The following is a 22160-nucleotide window of genomic DNA, read 5'->3' as shown; positions in this document are numbered from 1 at the left end:
GTTCCCCAAATCAACAAACAAAATGGTGCACCTAAAACAAAATTAAACTCGGTTGATAAAATGCACTCTCTTAACAGGCACGTGTCCAGTCAAATCAATAGAAAAGGAAGTGGAGACATGACGTACTTTAAAGTTTCTAAGGAAGAGATGCAAGAGAAAATAAAACAATTTTTCATCATGGCAGAGCTGAATACCCCACCACTGAATACCTCAAAATGTTTGACCCTACAATAAACATGCATAACATGCAGCCAGCTCATATTGAGCACATAGTTGATTCTGCACTATCATTGTTCTTGTTGTGCTGTTTAAGCATCATGATGTGGGGGGGGGAGGGATTAGGTAGAAAACCACCATAACCATTAGGGTAGCAGTAAGAAAGGGATGGGGGAGGGTTTGCTGACAGCAGAAGATGCAAAAAAGATGAAACAGTGATGGCTCAGGAAGAGCTCTGGGGGGGGGGGAATGGTTTGGGAAAACCATTTAGAGGAGAAAAAGCTCTGTGGCTGACAAATGTGTGTGAATGTGTTTTCCCGGCACAGGTGAGGTTATGAGTATCCTGTAATTCTATTTTCATTCCATTCAACAGTGGTATTTGGCACTGACACAAAATTTAGCATCGTGAGACCAAATTGCATCCATTTTTTAAAAGCAGGTTTTCAGCAAGTAGCTGCAAATATAAGCTTGAACATGTTTGGGGCAAAATCTCAAAAGTTGAAGGGGGTGGTGTTCTTTTGTCAGAGGGTGCCTCTTCTATACAAATCCTCTTGGCATCCTATATTAAGTTGAAGAAGTCAGCTTAACCTGATGCCATAATATGAGTGACCTTGATTTAACATTAATTTTTAAGCTCAGAATGAATGTGTGTGCATGCGCATGCGTGCACAAACACATACCCCTACACCTTCCTTTTCATGGGAAGCAATGGCAAGAAGTACAAAGGCTGGCATGGAAGAAGGAAACAAAGGCAGAACAGCCGCAGTTTGCCAAAAATGCCCACAAACATCATGCCCTCTTACTGCTTCTCTCACAAGCAGGCCAGGCTTTCCAGTTAGGAGAGGCAGAGTATTAATTCTCTATAATCTCAGCCATCATGAAGAACTCATGCACTTATCAGTATAGCCAGAAGATGCATTTCCACAGGGAGCCATAATGTGCCCTTATCTGTAAATGACTCTGGCCAACTCTCCACAGTCCATTAAGCTAATAAATCATGTTGGGACCTCTTCTTGAAGTAATATTGAACCAATAGTTTGCATTTTCACAACACTGTTAATCTAATGTTCATAACATACTTTCCAGTAAGAGAGCCAGAAATAGAACCCTGATCTACCAATTCCCAGTCCTAGGCTCTATCTTCTAAGCCACCTTATCTCCTCAACTAGAAATGTATTAAATTGCTGTGGCTTATTCCTGGGACATGGATTTGAGCAAATGGCACTGCTGTATCAGATTCCCCTTTACACAACTTCGCTGCTTAGAATCATTAAAAGCAGCTTCTGACTTCCTTAGGTTACTGAGTGCGAGTGCCATTGGAATAATTTGTCCTATGCAGTTTTCAACAGAGAAAGACAGAACAGAAAGGCGGATTCCATCAATGCTCACTAGACTCCAGCTTACCCAGATCATCTTTAAATCATTTCCCTCAAACTACAGTTAAAGGGCTCTAATATATTCCTATATTTCAGGAATAAGTGACAGGCGCACATCCAAGAAGAACACATACAAAGAAAGAAATCCCAAAGGCCCATAGCTACAGGTTTTCCAACTCATACCAGCATGGTCCCAGGGCATGGTCATTGATCATACATCCACATTGCTGAAGTTAACGAGGTATAGATCCGGTCAGCATCTGGATGGGTGACCACCTGGGAACCCCATGTACACCACCTTGAGTTTCATAATGGAAGGCAGGATAGAAATGTAATAAATAATCAATGCCTCCATGTACACCTCTCCCAGACAGATCCCTAGAATTCAAACCACCTGTACTGATCCACAATCTATCATACACAAATATTCATGATAGTCTAGGTCACTATAGTCTGACTCTATGGTCACCAAGATAAGCTAGTGACACAAGAAAAGAACAGCATGGGACGGGGCTGGGGTGGGGTGGGGTGGAGATGAGCCACACCAAGGAGGCCTATAGGACATCAAACAGATGTAAACTCAGATGGTTCAAAATGATACAAGCCACAGGCTATACCACCAATTAACAGGTAACAAAAGCCTCCTGGAAAGACTATTGATAGAGACAACTGAAGGTCACAAACTTCTATAATGGGACTATTTGACAGTTGCAACCTTTGCAAAAGAAAATGGATAAATGTGAATTTTGTAATCTAAAGAAGAGGGGGAAATGAAACTGCATCAGGAAAGGTCTTATTTCAAGTGCAGGTGACAGCTAGAGCAAAAAGGGTGAATTATAAGATGGGAAAGTGCTTAGGAGCATCAGCAGATAAGGGATAGCTCTTTGAAAGGATAAAAGGAGCCTGTAATACATCACTTGGGGTGGGCAAGCAAAGAGCAAGAGAGAGAGAGAGAGAGAGATCCTGCAACATACTGGAAGGGGAGGAGCAGCAGCTGTCCTGGAAGTGTGTCTTCAGAGTACAAACAAAGAAGATAACTTCATATAATAGAATGCATTGTTTATTTTTAGGTAGTACAAAATAACCATCGCCCTTGCAACTGCCCCCACTGTACATATAGTTCAGCACCTGCACTAAGCCCATTATAAGGTTAACAAAGGCACATTTATCTGCTCTGACCATTACTGTAAGGGTAAGCAGAGGAAGAACAGAAAATAGATATGGGCAGTGTGTGTGGCGGGGTGTGTGTGTGTGTGTGGAGATGGTAAGCACACACAGCTTCTAATGAGTCACAACACTGCCAAGCAGGCTGCTCAGTGCTCAGATTTAAATCAAATCTCCATTTAAGGAACTCCTGCATTTGAGCTTTTATAAAAAGCAGACTGCGATTGCAATTCCTGGCTATAGTTATTTGTCATAGGCGAGCATGGGGCCTGGCAAGGAATGGGTTATAATGGACGGGAAAGAGAAGGAAAGGGAAGAAAATCGTTGGAAAATATGAAGCAGCTGCTGGTTCGTTTTTACAAAAAAAGAGAGAGAGAGAAGCAGCAGCAAGTCTCAAAGCCATAAAGCCAACACCTCTCTGAGTTCTGGGCACAGTGCAGCAAGAGAATCGAGCACATGCCAACGTAAACCTTGCTAGCTGGAGCCCCAAGAGAAAGGGGGGTGGAGATCAGAGAGGGGGCGTGCTGACAGAATGGAGTCAAGCCACTTCGAAGGACTCACAAAATGGAGACGAATAATCCTTCCAGGAGATTCTGGATTCCTACAAAAGAGAATGCCAGCCACCGCACCCTCTGGCTAGCACTACTGTACCTATACCCCACCAGGAAGCACAGAAGTGCCACTCCCCAGCCAGAGGGGTGTTCAGCACAGAATTGCTTTGAAAGGAGCTGCTCTCCTCTGCCTCCTTTTAATTACAGCAAACATTCCCTCCCCCCTCCCCAAGAGTAGGAACTGTAAGAAGGCAGCAGCCCAGGTGAAAGGCTTCATTCCTCCAAGCAGGAGGGGAGGGGGAACAGACAATGGAATGGGTGATTCATTGCACAGGAACACACTCCAGAAGGAGCTACTGCCACATGGGCTTGCTGAACAGCTTAAAGGGGCAGCACACCCTTTTCCATTCTCATGGAAGCTCCGTTCCTTCCCCCATTCTCAGCTCTGATTGGAAACAGATACTGAAGAAAATGCCAGCAAGGCACTGGGCCGTCCAAAAAAAGGGAGGATATTTTTTTTTTTTTTGTCCTCCAGAAGCTAGTAATTTTGCAGCATTGTGAAAATGGGAGGAACTGCTTTAGCATATCAGTCTTTCCCCCTCCTTATAGACATACATACACACCACTTTCCATTTCATTTGCACCTAGCACTCAACCAACTGTGCTTGTTTTCCCTGAATTAAGCCTAAGGGGATAAAATCAGGACACTTTTATACAGGGGCTGCATACAGAATTCAAAATCTGAGGTTCCTATTTTTAAAGCACATCATTCATCAAATATTATTTCAGAACCCACTTCACCTCTCCCTCTCCTTTTTAATGGCACTTCAGTCATGGAGTGGATACTTGCATTTTAGAATGCACAATGTAAAATGCAGCAACATAAACTAGATTGTCAATTTGAAAAGTGCATGACAAATTCTGCAATATTTTTCTCCCCCCCCCCCTTTAGTCCATGTAGGACTAAATTGTACTGGAGTTAACTGATAGGCATCAGGGTTGAGCCCCTCTCTCTCCCCTTCCCCGCCTGTACTCATCCACAGAGGGGCAAACAGGGAAGCCACAACTTCACTTAACATGAAGTTTATCATTATCAGAACCCACCACTAGTGAAGACACTAGTTGCAGATATGCTCCTTTTATAGTAGTTTATATCAGCAATGGCAAGAGTACCAGCGGATTGTACATATAGGCACTACCTCCTTACCACAAGTGCTGCATTAACATTTTAGGACATAGAAGCATTCTCCTACTCACTCCAGTACTTACTGCTACTTTGGTACATGCTAATGTAAACATGCTCTGAAAGGAGTTTGTATCTCTGGTGTGACAATACTGACCAAAAATGGTTGTGTATGCTAGGCCTCAGTGAATTGTGCATGCAAGAGAATCAGACAGCAGTTACTTCTCATAAATACAGCACAAAGTCCCACTGAAACATGACGTGGGATCACCAGTTCTGATCAGGATTACAACAGTAAAAGCTTGTAAACGGAGAAAACTTTCATCTGTTTTTCCTTCATAGATAACACGCTAAAGATAAAATATTAAAAATCAGCCCAAGCAAGCCAATATTCCCCTAAAAAGCAGGCATATTAACTCAATGAATCAAGACACTGCTTTCCGAAAATGGAATTTCAGATACTGTTATATGTATTGAATTTTCAATGTAGATTAGAGTAGAACAATGGATACACATTCAAAACACTTATATTGGAATGCCAGTCTTAGATCAGCCACACAAGTCAAGGTCAGCTGAGATTAGACTTTGTTTAATATTTCCTCCTGCCACCTAATAGGAACAAGCAGGCAACAATTTTTCTTCACCTTTTGCTTGAGGGAATTCTCTAACCATCTTTGATAGGCTTTATAGACTTTTCCACCTTCTGAGATGAGATGCTTACAGTGCACAAAGATCTTAACATTTGCCTGTTTTTACTTCAAGGTTTCTTGGACACTTCTACATGTTAACTACAAGTTCATCCATAGGAAAAACAACAGTTCAAATGTGGAACTTTATATATACACACAACCATAAACACATGAAGTGTACAAAAATGCTACGTATATTTGGGGGGGATGACACATAACAGTTTTATGAATGCCCAACAAGCTTTTAATATATATAGCTCATGAGCTTGCACTATAAGAAAAAGCTCACTGTAGAATCACTATTAAAATATTTAATTTAGATTATAAGGTTTACAGGAGATTCTCTAGGTTATCTGTCTTTACACATACCCCAGATAACACAAGAAAGATCATAAATACCCCAGAGAAAGATAATAAATACTGAAGAGCAGATGTAAGAATCAGGGAGAATTACAATATGCCCATCAATGGACTCAGACTTTCTTGTCTTTAAGCACTGAAATCAATGCAAGTATACTGGCTGAAGAAGTCAAGCTGGTACCACTACTTGTAGCAATCTCCTTCATAGTCAGTCATCTGGAATACTGTGACCCTTGAAGTCAGAGATGCATTATCTCATCAAAGCTTAACAAATTAAGATTTGGTCAAAAATAACAGTGATTTATACGGGTGATGTTGCAAAGTTATGTGGCAAATGATGCAGGTCTCTAAACAATATATCAAATTCAGGTAAGTTTCCTAAGATTTTACTTTGGGAATATCTTCCCAAAGGGTATCTATCTCTGCATGGCACTGCAGGGCATTATATAACTACTAACTGTAAAGAAATCTTATTATACTGCTTCCTGATCTCCTGTGTCTATACATACATTCATACATACATATATTCTCTCTCTCTCTCATACACACACACATTTTTCTCTACTATCTCCTTATGTCAACTAGGAGATTTCCATGCTTTAACATTTTTATCCCAAGACCAAGGCCGTAAAAGACAAGCAGTGTTGCAAAACAACATCCCTTGCAAAGCAGAAAAAATAACTGTTCAGTGTTGAACAAGTTCCTGATAAAGCATCACTTGCTTTTCAAGTGCAAACACTGTTTCCTGGGGAAATGAGAAGGAACTGCTTCCCTGTGTCTGTAAGGTTGAAGCAGAGCTCACAGCTTGGAGAACACGCATCACAGACTAGGCACCTGAGAAAATGGTGTGGTGTGTGGGTGGGGGGTTACCTTTGTTTGTCCCAGAGAAGTCATTAAAATGCAGATTCAGCTGAACTGCAAGGAGACCTGCAGATGCCCCCAATGCACTGCTGCTATGCAGAGGGGGGTTTAGGAGAACACAGGGAGCCTCAAGGTCCCTTCTACCGCCACACTGCTCCCCCTAATATACTGAAAATAATCTCATTAGCTAGTTTCTTAAGGAAATGTAACCTGTCAAAACAGCAAAAGCAAATAACTCAAAATCCCCAAACTCAGTATTATTGATTCAAGAAAGAAACGGAATGCCAGCTTGAAAGTGATTGAAAGGAGAGGATCCAGTCCTCCAACAGCCTCACACAAACCAGCAGCACGACCCCAGGGAGAAGGAAACCCCCTCGTGCCTCTGCAATTTGGTGGCCAGCCCTCCGTACCTCTGCAGTCCCTCTCCCTCCTCCCCCTCCACACCAAGACAAAGAGGTAGACAAATCCCCACAGGGTCTTTCCTGAGCTGCAGCTGCACGGCACAGGAAACAGGAATTTGCTATGGAGCAGAGCGAGGAGGGACGGCGGGGCACACATCCCTCCACGTACCGCGATCTTCCTGCAGCTAAGAGCACGCACTAAACGCCACCCCAGCCTTTCCCCCCTCTTCTCCTTCTCCTTTTGTTGCAGCAGGCTAAACAACTGCAAGGCGCTCCCGATTCTCCCCCATTGCCAGCGGTGCCAGGAGCAGGGATAGCAGAGAAGCGGCGGCGGCGGCGGCACCACCCAGCACAGCCCTTACCTGAGTGACCATTTTCTTTTTCTCCATAAACCAAGACGGGGGAGGTGTGGAGGAAGGGGGAAGAAAAGCCCTTCCGCCAGGTGGGGCTGTGGCACGACCTCCTCGCCTGGCTGCTCCTCAGCGCCGTCTCCGCGCGGCAGTCGGGGGGGAGGGGGGGGTTCCCCTTGATCCTGGTTTTGCCTCCCTTTCTTCTCTCGTGTTTCTGCCTTTCTCGTCTCTTCCTCTCCGGCTGTCTCTCCCCCGCCCTCCCGCGCTGCAGCTCCCTCCCATCTCTCAGCCAGATGGCGGATGGAAGCCCCGCCCCCGAATGCCGAAGGTAATTAATCAGAGCCAGGACCCGCCTCCCCCCTCCCCGCCAGGCTGGTTGCAGAGCGAGATCGGAGACTGGCAGAGGGGCCTCAGGGGGTGCCGCTGGCTGGCATCCTCCTCCCGGCTGGGCGAGCCTCACTGGGACGCGGGACGGGCGTGGGTACGCCAAAGCAGCGCTCTGGCCGGGAGGATTCGGCGGCAGCGCCTCTCTTCGGAACAAAAGGGCTCGAAGCCCTTCAAGCTTTCCAGGCACGCTTGCACATGGCAGCCTGGACTCTTTCCACACAAAAGGCATACCTGCAATGTCACCTCCAGAGATTGCTCGTGCCAGCGAGTCTCTCGCTGCCTGCCCGCCTCCCATCCTGGACACTGGCATGTCTGCCCCGTTAACCCTTAACCTGACTCCACTGCCGTGGCAGCACCAGGGGGAAAACTGTGGGGCACATTAGGGGCAAAAAAAAGTGCATTTATGGTTGGGCAAACTGTGTCCCACATATTTCTGAAGGGGGGTAGGTGGGGAGGGCAAGTCATTTGTCTGGGGGGTGCTTGCCCAGCCACCCTTGCTCCACTGACACGGTTTACTTTACTGTTTTTCTCCAAGGACTGAGCTTCCCAGCCCAGCGATTTTTAGATAGAATAACTGGAGAAAAGGGGGATGGGGGATTTAAAACGTGAAAGGATGCAAGCAAAATGCACAACTGGCCCTGAAGGGAATTTGGTTCTGAATCATCTAATTTTGCTTGATGCTGAGGTGAGTCTGCTTACCTAATCCCAACTAGAATGGAGGACTGACTGTCAGTGGCACTCTTACCCTTTGGGGCCTCCCCCCCGGGGGCCCCCAAATCCTCTTTAGTTGGTTCTGGGTGGTGGGGTTGCTGCTGGCCAGTGCGCCAGGTAGCCAAGTGTGATTTAGACTGGTTCTGGGTGCTTGAGTCAGGGGCGAGGGTGAGGAATGAATATGTGGGATGAAAACATGTTAAGTTGTGTGTTGAAATTATAATTGCTTTTAATTGAAAACCGCCCTGAGCCATTTTGGAAGGGCGGTATTAAAAAAAAATTGAATAATAAATAAATAATATTTCTGCTGATGCATATCTGCATAAAAATACCTGTTTTATATTCTTACATTCTTGTGAGTTCAGTTGCCATTTGTGCCCTCAAGAACCCACGTGTTAAAAATACTCTATTTGTCACAGGAGTGTGTGCGTAGGGGGATGATGCTTAACTTGCGGGGGGTGGTCCAAAATTACCTAAATGCACCTCAGCTGTCTCTCCACAAAGCAAACGGTCTGTCATAGGGTCTGTCATAGAGCTAAAGCCAGCCCCAAGAGTGCACAAGAATAGTACAATTTGTGCAGTCCTGCTTTTCTGAATTTATTTGACCCCAAAAAGAAGTACTGAAATGCATAGCACAGAGAGAAAGTGTGATCATTAGTTTTAGAATTACAAGTTACCCAAGTAACTTGATAAAATGTACACATTTCCAGAGGAAATTTTTATTCTTTTGTATTTTTAAAGAAGCTCATAATGGTGACTACTGGAGTTCAACTTGGGGCAAAATCCATGCAACTCCATTTGCACCTCCAGAATAAGAGCACAAGGACAATAATCATACAACACAGTGGAGCAGAAGGGGATAGGGAGGAATCCTTCTCCATCCAATTCAATATATAGCATCAAAATGCCAGTCTATGCCACACCGCCATGAACACTAAGAACGTCCAGAGCATTTACAAATATTATAATGTAAGCAAGGCAAGATTGGAGAGACACTACTGCTCTGAGCAAGTAAATGCAACCTATGGAAGTCTTGTACATATCCTCATTTACAAGTAAACACACCTAAGTATGCCCCACTCTTTCCCTCAATGAAACACTGCCTAGACATTGTCAGTGCTCTACTTCAAATGACCAGTCATCAGATTTCTGTCCCTAACATATCAACCTCCTCTCATTAAAGAGGAAGATTGGTCTACACATGTTTTGCTTTAGAAGAAAGAAGACAGTGTTACATGCAAGAACAATTTCATTGCCAGAGAAATACTAGGGCTACCAAATCTCTCCCAAATCCCCATCACTAGCCCTTGTGCATGTGATTTTGTGTACTCTAAATATAACTTTTTGCTGTCACACAATAATTCTCATGTCTAACTCTTGTTCTCAATCTAATACTAAAGTTATTGTTTCAAATTAAGGATTACACAGTCAAATCCATGCTCAAGGTGTATATAAGAGCATCTGCCATCTTAGTTTTGGTTCCCCAAGATATCCATAATCCCTGAGAACTGCACTAGCAAGACAAAAGGAGATGTTCTCTCTCTCTGCTGCAAAACTGCCACCTTCTATTGAAAAATGCAGGCTTGATTCACACATGCATGAACTACATATCACACCATTCACACTTTCTTACTGGATGACTCACAGATAAGTAAGTACATGAATTGCCTCCACTGGACAGTATAGTTTTGAGGGAAACTCTACTTACAGCATTTGATCAGTGATGCCTGTTGTACCCATTCAAGTCATAAGAACATTAAGAACAGCCCTGTTGGATCAGGCCGAAGGCCTATCTAGTCTAGCATCCTGTTTCACACAGTGGCCCACCAGATGCCTCTGCGGAGCCCACAGGTAAAGGGGAGGGCATGCCTTCTCTCCTGCTATTGCTCCCCTGCAACTGGTATTGAGAGGCATCATGCCTCTGAAGCTGGAGGTGGCCTGCAGCCACCAGACAAGTAGCCATTGATAGACCTATCCTCCATGAATTCGTCTAAGCCCCCTTTAAAGCCAGCCAAGCTGGTGGCCATCACCACATCCCATGGCAAATAATTACACAGATTATGTGCTGTGTTTAAAAGTACTTCCTCTTGTCGGTCTTAAATTTCCCGACCTTCAGTTTCAGTTGGGAGGACCCCTGCTTCTAGTGTTTATTAGAAAGAAAAAGTTCTCTCTGTCCACCCTCTCTACTCCATGCATAATTTTATACACCTCGATCATGTCCCTTAGTCTCCTCTTTTCCAAGGTAAAGAGCCCCAGATGCTGTAGCCTAGCCTCAAAAGGAAGGTGCTCCAAGTCATCAATGAGTGACAAACAAACATGTGTAAAATTTAGTCCCAGTCCACATGGCAATGCTTAACAGCTTTTGAAGGAGAGGCGAGCATTTGCTAAATAGAAATTGGTGGCTATGCATTAAACAATTGTTGCCATTTATTCCAAATTGTGTATGGATCACTGAATTGCTAAAGTAAGTCAGCATGGCTAACTGTTAGATAATCTCTATACTCATATACACAGAATATATGTGCTGTTTGGGCCTCACTCTCTCACTGATATGACATTCCCAGACCAAACAACAAAATACAGAAACATGCCATTTGGCAGGTAAAGTCCAGACCTCACCTAACTACCAGAAAAATCAAAAACTCTGGGAAATGTGGAGAAACACTCACATTGGAAAAAACCTAAGAAATGATGCCTTCCGTCAAACTTCATCAATTTCCTCAGGTACATTTATAGACAGGAAGTCCAGACTTTCACAGCTTCATGGCTGGATATATGAATACAGTTTTCTAAACACAAACCCTTATGGACATCAACTAGCAACAAGAGAAGAGAGAGTGCATAGTCATTTTGTGTTACAGGAGGAATGCTTACAAACTACAAGTCAGTTTTTCCAGTACTATTACATATGCCCTCATATTTATTTCTGAAGACAGGTTTTTAATATAAACTAAGCTCCTCAAGGCATGAGAAGAGAGGAGAGCTGGTCTTATGGTAGCAAGCATGACTTGTCCCCTTAGCTAAGCAGGGCCCACGCTGGTTACATTTGAATGGGAGACTTGATGTGTGAGCACTGTAAGATATTTCCCTTAAGGGGTGGAGCCACTCTGGGAAGAGCATCTAGGTTCCAAGTTCCCTCCCTGGCAGGGAACTAGCTAGATGGACCTATGATCTGACTCAGTATATGGCACCTTCCTATGTTCCATGGACCTTTTCGTGTTAATCTGTAAAGTACCGTACAGACTGCAGTCATACTTGTTCAAAGGAACTTGATTCCATCCAACCTTGGAAAGAAAGAAAGCCTAGGCCTGGCCAGCATCTGGACAGAAAAGTACCATATCCATTGATTATCACTGGCTGTACTCTAGATTTTGTTCTCTTGTTCATTTTGCCTAGCCAGCAGGTATACTCAGACACTGCACCAATGTGAGAACAGTATTAAACCTGTAGACTTTAATCCAATCTGGAAATAATGAAGTCACAAATAACGATGGCAAAGATGACCATAGTAGAGCTGCACCATACACCAATTAGTCAAAGACAACATTCTGAAAGAAAAACCCACCAAGCTAATTCTACCAAGGTGATGTGATTCACATACCAGACAATGGGAACTTAAATTCAGATTGTCTCTGTGAATATTTCTTTCTAATTAAAACCCCTACACATCACAATTCAGCCATCATCTGCTCAAAAAATGAATAGAATATATAAGAAAAGCCTACTTCTGAACAGGCAGTCTGACTTGTGTGCTTATTCTGCCAAAGTACATAAATCTATGGCAGCTTTTAACACAATACTAGAAAATTCACAAGTATAATGCAAACAAGGTGGAAGCAGATTTTTTGCTCAGAAAGACTCTCAGATTCAGTGGTGGTGGAGCTTGCATTCATAAGGAGAGGTCCAATTTTGGAAGTACACATTTTTCAACATCTCTCTTTTTCACCCTATTTATTGTCTTACAGAATCTCCCAAATCAGTACAAAATTATATAGATGAAGCCTACCCATATAATCCCCCTAGTCCATACCACTAAAGTACCACATTACAGGCAAGCTTCAGTGCTAGATTAATTCACACTTCAAAATAGTAGTGTGAGCAGTAGAGCTGTCATCCAAGAAATAGTAGTTTATTAACTGAATCATCTAAGACTTTCATGATTAATCTGTTACATCTGCACAGATTTGTGTATGAATAAAACCCAGTAGTGTTTTGTTTTGGGGGTGGGGGGTGAGGCACATCTTTTTTGTTTTTAGGTAATGCATGCATACATGCACTACAGCAGGCACCATGTTAGAAGAGACATCAGGAATCTCTCTTCTAAGATGGTGCCTGCCACCCACATCTTTTTAAATTTAAATAACAGTTTTTAAAAGTTGCTCCCAAATTAATCAGGTACGTGGTTGTTCTGTTTCAATCAACTGAAATAATTTTTAATGATTAATCTAACTTGGAGGTTCTCAAACTTTGGTTCCTAGGTGTAGTTTGCTAGCATTGTGGCTGAGAATTATGGGAGCTGGAAATCCAAAAACATCTGGGAACCCAAGTTTGAGAACCCCTAATCTAACTGATTAATTAACTCAGTAGGCTTTGTTTGGCATGGAATATATTACTTCAGCTTGTATGGGCTTCCAGTTGTTTCTAGATATAATTCAGGATGCTTTGAAAGCCCAAAATGGCTTTAGTCCTGGGTTTCTTAAGAGTTGCCTGTTCCCATATGAATTTAACCACCCATTAAGGTATTCTGGGGAGGCACTGCTTTGCATGCAGACACCTGAAGAAGCTTGGTTATTGAGTGTACAGGGCAGGGCCTTCTCAGTAGCTGCCCCCAAGCTCTGGAACTGTTTCCCCACAGGAAGTTCATACTGCCCCACTCCTCCTGATGTTCTGGCAATTGCTGAAGACTTATAGTCCACTGGGAGTTTGCGGATGGAAATATTTAGGCTGCATGGATTTATTGTATGGTTGCTATTTTTCCACCATTTAGTATTGTATTACATCTATTATTTTATTTTGGAAGGTGGGGATATTGGCATCTGTAATTGCAGTTTTTAAGAGCAACTCTGGACTTCTTGATTGAACTCTGTTCAAGGTGAGAAGGAAGATGAATTCCCACAAACTCCCACAAGTGTGGGTATGTGAAACAGTAGTCCAAAATTTTCCCCATTTGTGGACCAATATTAAACATGTTGCTTTTCTCCATTATCTTCCTCAGCAAAAGCAGCTCATTTATTAAGGTCATTTGAGTTGCCATGTACATTGATGATGCTATATCCAATGGGGGGGCGCAGAAGCAGCAAAGTAATACACCGTGTCCTCCAAGTGACTGGAAAGTCTCATACAACATGTCTATATGCAAACCTGCACCTTCTGAAATTAGGTGTGTGGCTCCCAGGGAGAGCCTTTGCAATGTTGGTCCCCAGACTGGAACTCCCTTCCTACATGTGTGCTTTATCGTCTTATCATCTTTCTTTATCATTTTTAAAGTCTTGTCTGTTGTCTTCTGTGCCTTCAATGGTTCATAATAATAATAATTACACACTTAAATTACCTGTTGCTTTTTGTTGATGTTTAAATTAGTTTTTATTGGCTGGATTTAATGTTATTATTTTTTATTATTTATTTAGCATACTTTTATACCGCCCAAAACGTCTGTTTTATCTGCTATTTTTTTCAATTGCTCTTGTTTCCACTTCTATTGTTTTATGTTTTTATCGTAAACTACCTCAAAGCCACAAGCAACATGGCAAATAACTTTTTGAAAGAGTTTGAGGTGGTGCCTTGGCATTCTAATAAACCAACATCTTGGCATTCTAATTTACCAGGCACTTTGCTGGTAGCACAGTCCAGAGGACTTGTATTTCTCTGTTTCCAAATGAGCCACACTGGCAATAAATTCCAAAGGATCCATCTAATGCTTTTACCAAACATTTAATGTTCTAACTTTCTTTTCACAGAAAGGTATAATACAGGTACAATTTCACCCCAAAGCTCTGCAGAGCCAGTGGAATAGATCTCATCCCTAGCTTGGACAAATATCCACTGGTACATTTAAGCTGATTAATAACCAACTATGACAGATTCCATGCCTTTGCAGTCATTTGACTGCCATGTACAGTTAGTGGTAAGATTCTCTATAACCTAACCACTAGAATGGTGGAGATTATTTATATGTCCCTGTTAAGGTAAGATATAGGTCTACAGCTGACATACTCAAATGATTCTTGCCTGGGTTGAGAATGAACAAGAAAACAGCCTCACACAGTATGTCTAAAAATTTCTTTCTAACCTTTTCCAGACCTCGCTGAAGAGAAAGGCTAAGATTCCATTCAGGCCTAAAGCTTTCCCAGCCTGCATTTCCAACACTGCATAGAACACTTCCCTCTTGAGTGATAGGAGCAGCTGGGTAGTCAATTGCATGCTTCTGCTAGAGGCTTCAAAGAGGACTGAAGAGGAGGATGAAGAGGAAATATCCTGAAATGGAGGATATTTTATTGAGACAGGCAAAGTACACCTTAAACTAAATACCTGTTTTAGGCATTAAGAATTATGCCTGAAGTATTCTCACTAAGGGAATGCCATCTGTTTTTAGTGTTTGGGCTAGTATTCTTCAAGTTGACCCATTTTCTCATCTGGTTCACAAAGATGGTGGAAGAACTGAAAAGCAAATTCTGCCTTCTGAGGTAGGATAAAATCTAAAACTTTAACTTACATTACCCACATTTCTGTACTGAATCTGTGCCCAGGAATAAGAATCAAATGTAAAGTACCACATTTATCAGACTAAATGTCAACAACCAAGAGACACAACCATGTTAACAACCAAGAGACATTTTCCAAGAGTGGGTGCAATCAGCTGCAATACTTTGAAAGATATACTTTCTTCTAAGCAGGTAGCATATTTTGAGAAACAGAATATTCAATAACTGATGCTGGAAATATGACAGATCATCATCAGTTTACAAAATTAGGTATCAAAATTTCAAAATTGCTTAAGGGTATGATCATCTGGTTCTCCAAGCAATGGCTAAAGGTAGATCCAAACCATTCCTCAGGTCTCAGCAATGAACCCTTCTGGTCAGCCTCAAAGAAATACCTGAAACATGGACAATCCAAAGCCCTGCATGGGGAATACCCAGAAAACCTTAAGATGTGTGAGTAAACTCCACCAATGTGGATATAGCCTCATCAGTGAAGTAATCAAAAGAGGTCACTTTAAAGTAGAAACTGAAGGTTTATTACCAATATTCAAAACAGTGTAATGCTACCAATAACTATCTAAATATATAACAAAGATATTTCTAAGAAATATAAAGATAAGACTCTCTGTTAGCAATGTTGTCTTAGACATTTCTAGGAAATATAAAGATAAAGCAGAAACAAAACACCACATAATAGCTGGTTGCCTTGTCTTATTCAATAACTTGCCGGACACATGCAGGTTTCAAAAATTATTCACCCATCAGTTGGGTATGCAGCACCAACTGATCAGTTGAGAATATCCCATTTGCTATATTGTCCTCCTGACCCAGTTTGTCAGAAAAATTACACCTTGTATTGGGGTAAATTTATTATTACAGACAATAGATTACAATAGAACAGGAAACATTCTGGAGAACAAACACACCTAAAGCAGCCACTACAATACAAGTTGCAATACTGCTCACATGTGACATTGAAAAACCAAACAATAAAAACCATAATTCAGCATTGGAAACACAACATGCCTGAAAACTCAAGACAATTCATAGGGTAGTCCTCTTAATATCAACTACAACAGTTGTTCCAAATCTCCTGAAACAAAAAACTTAGAATACACATGGATTGTTCCTATTAAATACAGTGCAAAACACTGTCATTCTCCAGATTTACCATATAACTGGATAATTTCTAAACAAAGGTTTCAAATTGAAATAGATTTCGGATACCAGATCTCTGCTTGAGTAAACCAAGATGGAAAGGGAATTAATAAATTAATATTATCAAAAAGGCCACATTCTTATGACCATCCTTATTCTTAAAAATGTCTGTAGTACTTGGAATGGAGAGGAGAGCTGGTCTTGTGTTAGCAAGCATGACTTGTCCCCTTAGCTAAGCAGGGTCTGCCCTGGTTGCATCTGAATGGGAAACTTGACGTGTGAGCACTGCAAGATATTCCCCTCAGGGGATGAAGCTGCTCTGGGAAAAGCAGAAGGTTTCAAGTTCCCTCCCTGGCTTCTCCAAGATAGGGCTGAGAGAGATTCCTGCCTGCAACCTTGGAGAAGCCGCTGCCAGTCTGTGAAGACAATACTAAGCTAGATAGACCAATGGTCTGACTCAGTATATGGCAGTTTCCTATGTTCCTATGTACTTGCCAGGGCCAACACATTCATTTCACTAGGTTTCTACCAAGAATGGAGCTTGGGCTTATGTAGTACAAGGGTAGTGCAAATCAGAATATTTGTGAAACATCGGCTTGCTAGAAGTGGAGTCAAGATGGAAATGGTACTCTTGTAGTTGCTGGAATTAGACAGGAGGTATCTTCAAGTCACATGCTCCTCAATGATGCAGCATCCACCAACCAATGAGAAAATCTCAATGAATACCATAGGGTGCATTTTGATGCAACAAAGCCATTTCACATTCTTTCAAAAATGCACAAAAATCCTTGGAATCTATAGCAGCAACCATCTCCTCAGTAAAATATGCAATTCCTCTTATAAGCACCTGCCCCTCAGGCTTTCAACTCAGATCCCACTTCAGCAGAAAGTAAGTATATTGCTGTTGAAAAACCATAATCACATTTGAATCACAACAAAAAGCTGAGTTTGGTAAAATATCACTCTCCTCTCAAACTAGTTTAGAGAGCCAAAAATACCCAATGGGAAACATGAACAGCATGAAGAAGCAATAAGTTGTGATCTTTTCTCTACTTACCTGGACAACTGGGTATTGGTAATCCATACAATATATACCATACATAGCCAAAGGATTCTCCAGCTGTGCACCAGGCAGACAAAGAACTAGGAACTCAGAGGCTGCGTCTCCCCTCTTGCAGTCTTGTGCACAGGACTCTGGCAGAGCTGTGCAATACTTGGCTCAGGCCTCTGGGTTTATACTCAGGTTGATACTAGCTCAGCTGAAAAGATACAGAAACTGCCTGACCGGATCAGTCCTCCTGCCTTCCCCAATGAGATCCAGCACTGCTAAACTGAGGTGCACAAGGAAGAGCAGAAGATCCTAAAAAAGGATTCCCCAGCTGAAAGTGAGCAACCCTCTGCAATTCCCAGAAGCAATAGAATGTAGCCAGGAAGAAGGGAATGCAGTAATGGGAAAAGGAAGGAGGAAGCAAGCACATAAGAGCCAATAGAATATATGTTCTGGGCACTAGGTGCGTCAGAGAGAACACTCACAATCTAGGACAGCAAAAAGCATATGGGACTGTTTCTCCCTCCACCCCCAGACCTTTTTTTTACTGTCCCAGGCAGGGACAGGTGCTGGGATTAGTGTAGCAAATCCTTTTGACGATGCAGAGGGAAAGGAAAGAGAGAAGCCACATTCATATCTGCAATGAAGTTTTTTTTTTTTTTTTAAAGAACATAACCAAATATATGATCGTATCATTTAACACCTCTCTCTCTCTCTCTCTCTCTCTCTCTCTCTCTCTCTCTCTCTCTCTCTCTGCATTTAACCCAGACAGAGACAGCTGCTCGAATCAGTACTGAAGTGGGAAACAGAGAGAGAAGAGGAGAGAAAAGAAAGCAATCTGAATCCACTGAGAGGCCTTGAGCTATGCAGGATGCATGCTCTCAGCTGTTCCAGTCAAACTTAGGGGGATTAATTCTGGCTGTCAGCAAAGGGGTGAGAGGGTGAGGAAAGGGGCTAGAGCTGGAAAAGGCAGCTGCTCTTCCTATTTTAGAAATTTTCCTTGTGTCATTCTAAACGCACACATTCTTACTAGAGGATGTTGGAGCTCTAATAGACATGGACAGATGCTAAATTAATCTGACAAAGACTAGCAGGTTCAGAAGTTGCATATGGAATCATGCATGCCATGTGTGCCATTTGCAACCTGAGAGCGGACCAGTAATTCTTCGAAGGCTGAAAGTAGCCTGGAGAGAGTAGTGAAGTGTGGAGTGTATACCTTCAACAGCAGCAAAGTACATGGTATTTTACTGTGCTCTCCAAAAGAAGTTCAGGCTGGCTAGAGCTACATAAAAATTCCATGGCTTGACACATTGTGTGCACGGACACGTGTCTCACTCTTGGGCTTAAGCAGTCTGGGTGTCCTACTCTCTGGACTTACTGAAATCTCTGAAGCTAAAATGGGTAAACCAAGCAGAATTCCTGGTCATCAAAAAACAGGGCTTGTGTGTCCAGCATCACTTCTTGTCCCTTCCCATGGCTAGCAGAACCCAACTAAACAATACAAAGAGCAAATAGATAGTTTTTCTAATTCTGCATCAATTTATACACATTGTTGTTTTGTAAACACACACACACCCCACACCAAGTACACAATCCTGGAAACTCTCTCCTGCTTAATGATATTACAATGTGAAGGGACCTCATTTCTTGACTTCTCATATCCAGCTGCATGCTCCTAGTACAATTCTGCACCAGCTATTAAACTGGTTTTGGTTTTAGTTACCTCAGAATGCTTTCCCTCGCCAAAAAATTGATGTAGCTGCAGTCTGCTAATGTATGCCAATTACTGAAATATAAAGCAACTGTGCCACTTAAAGAAAAATTATGGAGCTGCTTTCAAGAAGCTTCAGTATTCAGACTAATAGGGAAACATTACATAAAAGGCTGTGTTCTTCATTCAGTGCCATCATGCAGAAACCAGAGTTCATGCCAGTAACACATGTCAGTTATCATACACGTAATATTTGCTGGCTTGGCTTGCATTTAAGTCTTGATAAATAACGTCTATAGCAACTGTAACTTTTAAAGAAGCAGAAATACCTGTTTCAGTAGAGGTTTTTAAAAATGCAATATAATATTTATTAATTAAAGGAACACAAATACAAAAATTTACCAAAAGTTTAATAATCAACACTACAGCGCATACATTTTATTTTTGAAATACAGATTTTAACTTTTCAAAAGATAGAATAGCGCAAATAATTAAAAATTTGCTTTAAAAATTCTGGTTTTCAGTTTTAAAAAGTAACTACTTCTTAACAAATTTGTTTACATCTTAGTCTTTCCATTGCCTTTGTATAACAAGTTAATTTAATCACATAGGCAGCTGCCCGCAGTTTATTAAACCAACCTAAAATTAATGGAGGTTCAACCACTTTCCATTTTGCTGCTATACACACCCTGGCAGCTACTAGAAGACACAAAACCATTTCTGTTTCATTGTCTGATGCTTATTCATACAGCTATCTGAATGTTTTCTCTGCTGCAAGTTCTTTCAGATAAACATGACTGAAACAGTCAAAAGATTTTAAAAGTTTCCAGGTTGCAAATCAGTGACTGACATTCAGATTAATGCTGCAAGTGTGCAATGGAGCAGCAGTGCTTTTCACCAATCTCTTTCCCTCTAAATCCCACTGTGTGACCCAAAAATATGTCCCTGAGGTCAAACAACCTGCAGGTACCTATTTTCAGAAAGTACAGTAGGCTTCAGACAGAAGGGGAAGTCAATGAAAATCTAGCACATTTGCAGTGTTAGTCTACCAATACTGGCTATCCAGACTATGTCCTTGTGAATGTGATCTATCATTTTTAAACAGCAGCTTTCTTTTAATATTTGTGGCTACAGATCTCATCTTTTAAAAAGTGCCTACTACTACATGTCGTTAAATACATTCTTCAGATCTGAGGGGAAATTAATGAAAAGGGGGTCAGTTTTTAAATTCATTTTCCTTCAGACCTGAACAACATATTTAATTACAGGTATTTTAACAACATCCTCCATGTGACTAGTCATAATTTAAGAAATATGCTGGGCAACATATTAAGAAATGCGGCAGAGGGAAAATGTCCTAAAATGAAAGGTAAACAATGTGGTGTTACTAACCTATTTAAAATGTCTGTTCTGCCTTTTCCAAAAGATTCAAGGTGATGATCCTTAAAAGTTACAAAAGTTACAGTGCAGGCCTCTAAACACAGTAGCCTAGTGTATGCACATTTATATGTTATTTATAATGTTGAGCTGATTGAATAGTTTATATTCAATATGGAAATATGCAGAAAATATGCAGAAAATAAATTCTATGTAGAATGATCAGCAGTGAAAATACAAACATTTTTCAGCTGATCCATTCGTTCTACTTGATTCTGCCCTTCATGTTGCTAGAGCAGTGTGGGGCCATGCTGCATCAGTGAAGTCCTGAACTTTTTTTTTCCATCACCACCACCCCAGCAAAATTTCTGATGACATCATTTTCATGTGGATTATGTAATCAGGGCAGGGAGAGAAAAGTCAACCAGGAGCCCCCTGCTTTTGCAATATTTTATATGTTATATGGGCTGCAACATTAAATCAAACTGGTTAAAATTTTCCATGTTCATTGAAGTTGTGGCCCTAATTAACTGGGAATGAATCCCAGCCAACTGGAATTAAACCTATTCAAAGACCTCCAACCCTGGTTCAGAGGGAGTGCAAGACCCAATCTGGCAGCACATAGCCCAAGGAGCAAGGATGAAACTATCACCAGCACAACCATATCTGCCTTACCATTAGAGCTGCAGAAACATGCATCAGCAGCATGAAACTTTTGATTGTTAGTCCATGTACCAGTGTCTAAGCCACAGGCTCCTATGGACCATCATACTCAAGGTGATGGTTCTGGTAGATAAATGAACAGAGTCCATAGTGGAATCTGCCATGAGTTTAGCTACCCTATCTTGTTTGTTCTCCTTTTTAGAACATTCCAATTCAGTAGGACTCTCTAAGAAGAGTGTGAGTCCAGAGTAGCGATGCTTAGATCATGAATGACATAATGATGGCTGCTCTGATGTAAGGGAAAGAAGTGGCATGGGGAAAGTATAAAGCTACATCATTTTCCTTGTTCCCAGGATCCAAATATCTCCCCTTCCCTTTGGGCACAAAGGAATTTAGAGACAAAAAGAGCCATAGGGTTATCAACTGCTAGAACTTTCAGGATATCCATTTACATTAGCAGAAAGAGAATAAACTTTCTTAGACAGACACCTGGTTATCCTTGGTCTAGCTGGGTTATTCCATTGTGAAACACATCACTAAAGAATTGAGGGAAAGGCTAGAATTGATGAATTGGGTAAAGACCTCCGGTGAACACTGTGGCTTTTCTCCTGAGGGCTGATTCTGGGGTTCAGTGGCAGTGGGAGTCTCAAGCAGCACACTGCCCTTGCCAAGATCATTGGGGAAAATAACCTTTGACTTGAAGACCCTGCACTAAGAAGAGACAGGAAGGGTAGCATCAGTATCAGATAGCTCCTCTTCATCCCTCCCAGAGTCTGATGAAGATGCATCCCCTAGGTCAAAGTATGTGTCAGAAACAGCCTCCTTCTGTCCCACACCACTACTACCCATGTCAAGTTGTCCTAGAAAATGGGAGTGGGAAACAATGTATGTGGGAGTGAATAGTTGCCGTCTCTGTGGCGAAGGCCTGTCTTTTTCCACCAACTGAGATGGCAGACAAAGGCAAATCAGCCCCACACACCCCTGATGGATGAAAATTTTCTCTTCCCGCCCCCTCCAGCTCTGCTGATGCCTAGACTGCATGGAGAGAGGGAGTTGTGCTTGTGGTGCCTTGAATGGTGAAACCAATGTTTGCTCTTGCTGCTATGGAATACAAGAAGAGGGGCTAGACTCAGATAAGGTGTGGTCATATATATATATATATATATATATATATATATATATATATATATATATGGCAACTCCAGGTGGAGGGGAGGGCAAGCACCTACCCAGACAAGCAGTTTGCAAGCTCA

General features: G+C 41.9%; 1 protein-coding gene across 9 annotated transcripts in view; it reads right to left on the bottom strand.

The window, feature by feature from the left end:
- The window catches only part of RBFOX2 (RNA binding fox-1 homolog 2), a 290850-nt gene that overhangs the window by 138201 nt on the left and 130489 nt on the right, over positions 1–22160 (bottom strand). The window contains exon 1 of one of the 9 annotated variants that reach the window (XM_053253473.1): positions 17166–17207. The exons of 7 other annotated variants lie outside the window; for them this stretch is intronic. In XM_053253473.1, the coding sequence (XP_053109448.1) occupies positions 17166–17192 (27 nt within the window). In that variant the 5' untranslated portion in view covers positions 17193–17207. Of the gene's footprint in view, positions 1–7163; positions 7428–17165; positions 17208–22160 lie in introns of those variants that run through there. One more of the 9 variants, XM_053253474.1, reaches the window with a different exon arrangement.

This window comes from Hemicordylus capensis, chromosome 5 (assembly GCF_027244095.1).
Source record: "Hemicordylus capensis ecotype Gifberg chromosome 5, rHemCap1.1.pri, whole genome shotgun sequence".
NCBI lineage: Eukaryota > Metazoa > Chordata > Lepidosauria > Squamata > Cordylidae > Hemicordylus > Hemicordylus capensis.
This window is presented reverse-complemented; position numbering and strand designations above follow the sequence as displayed.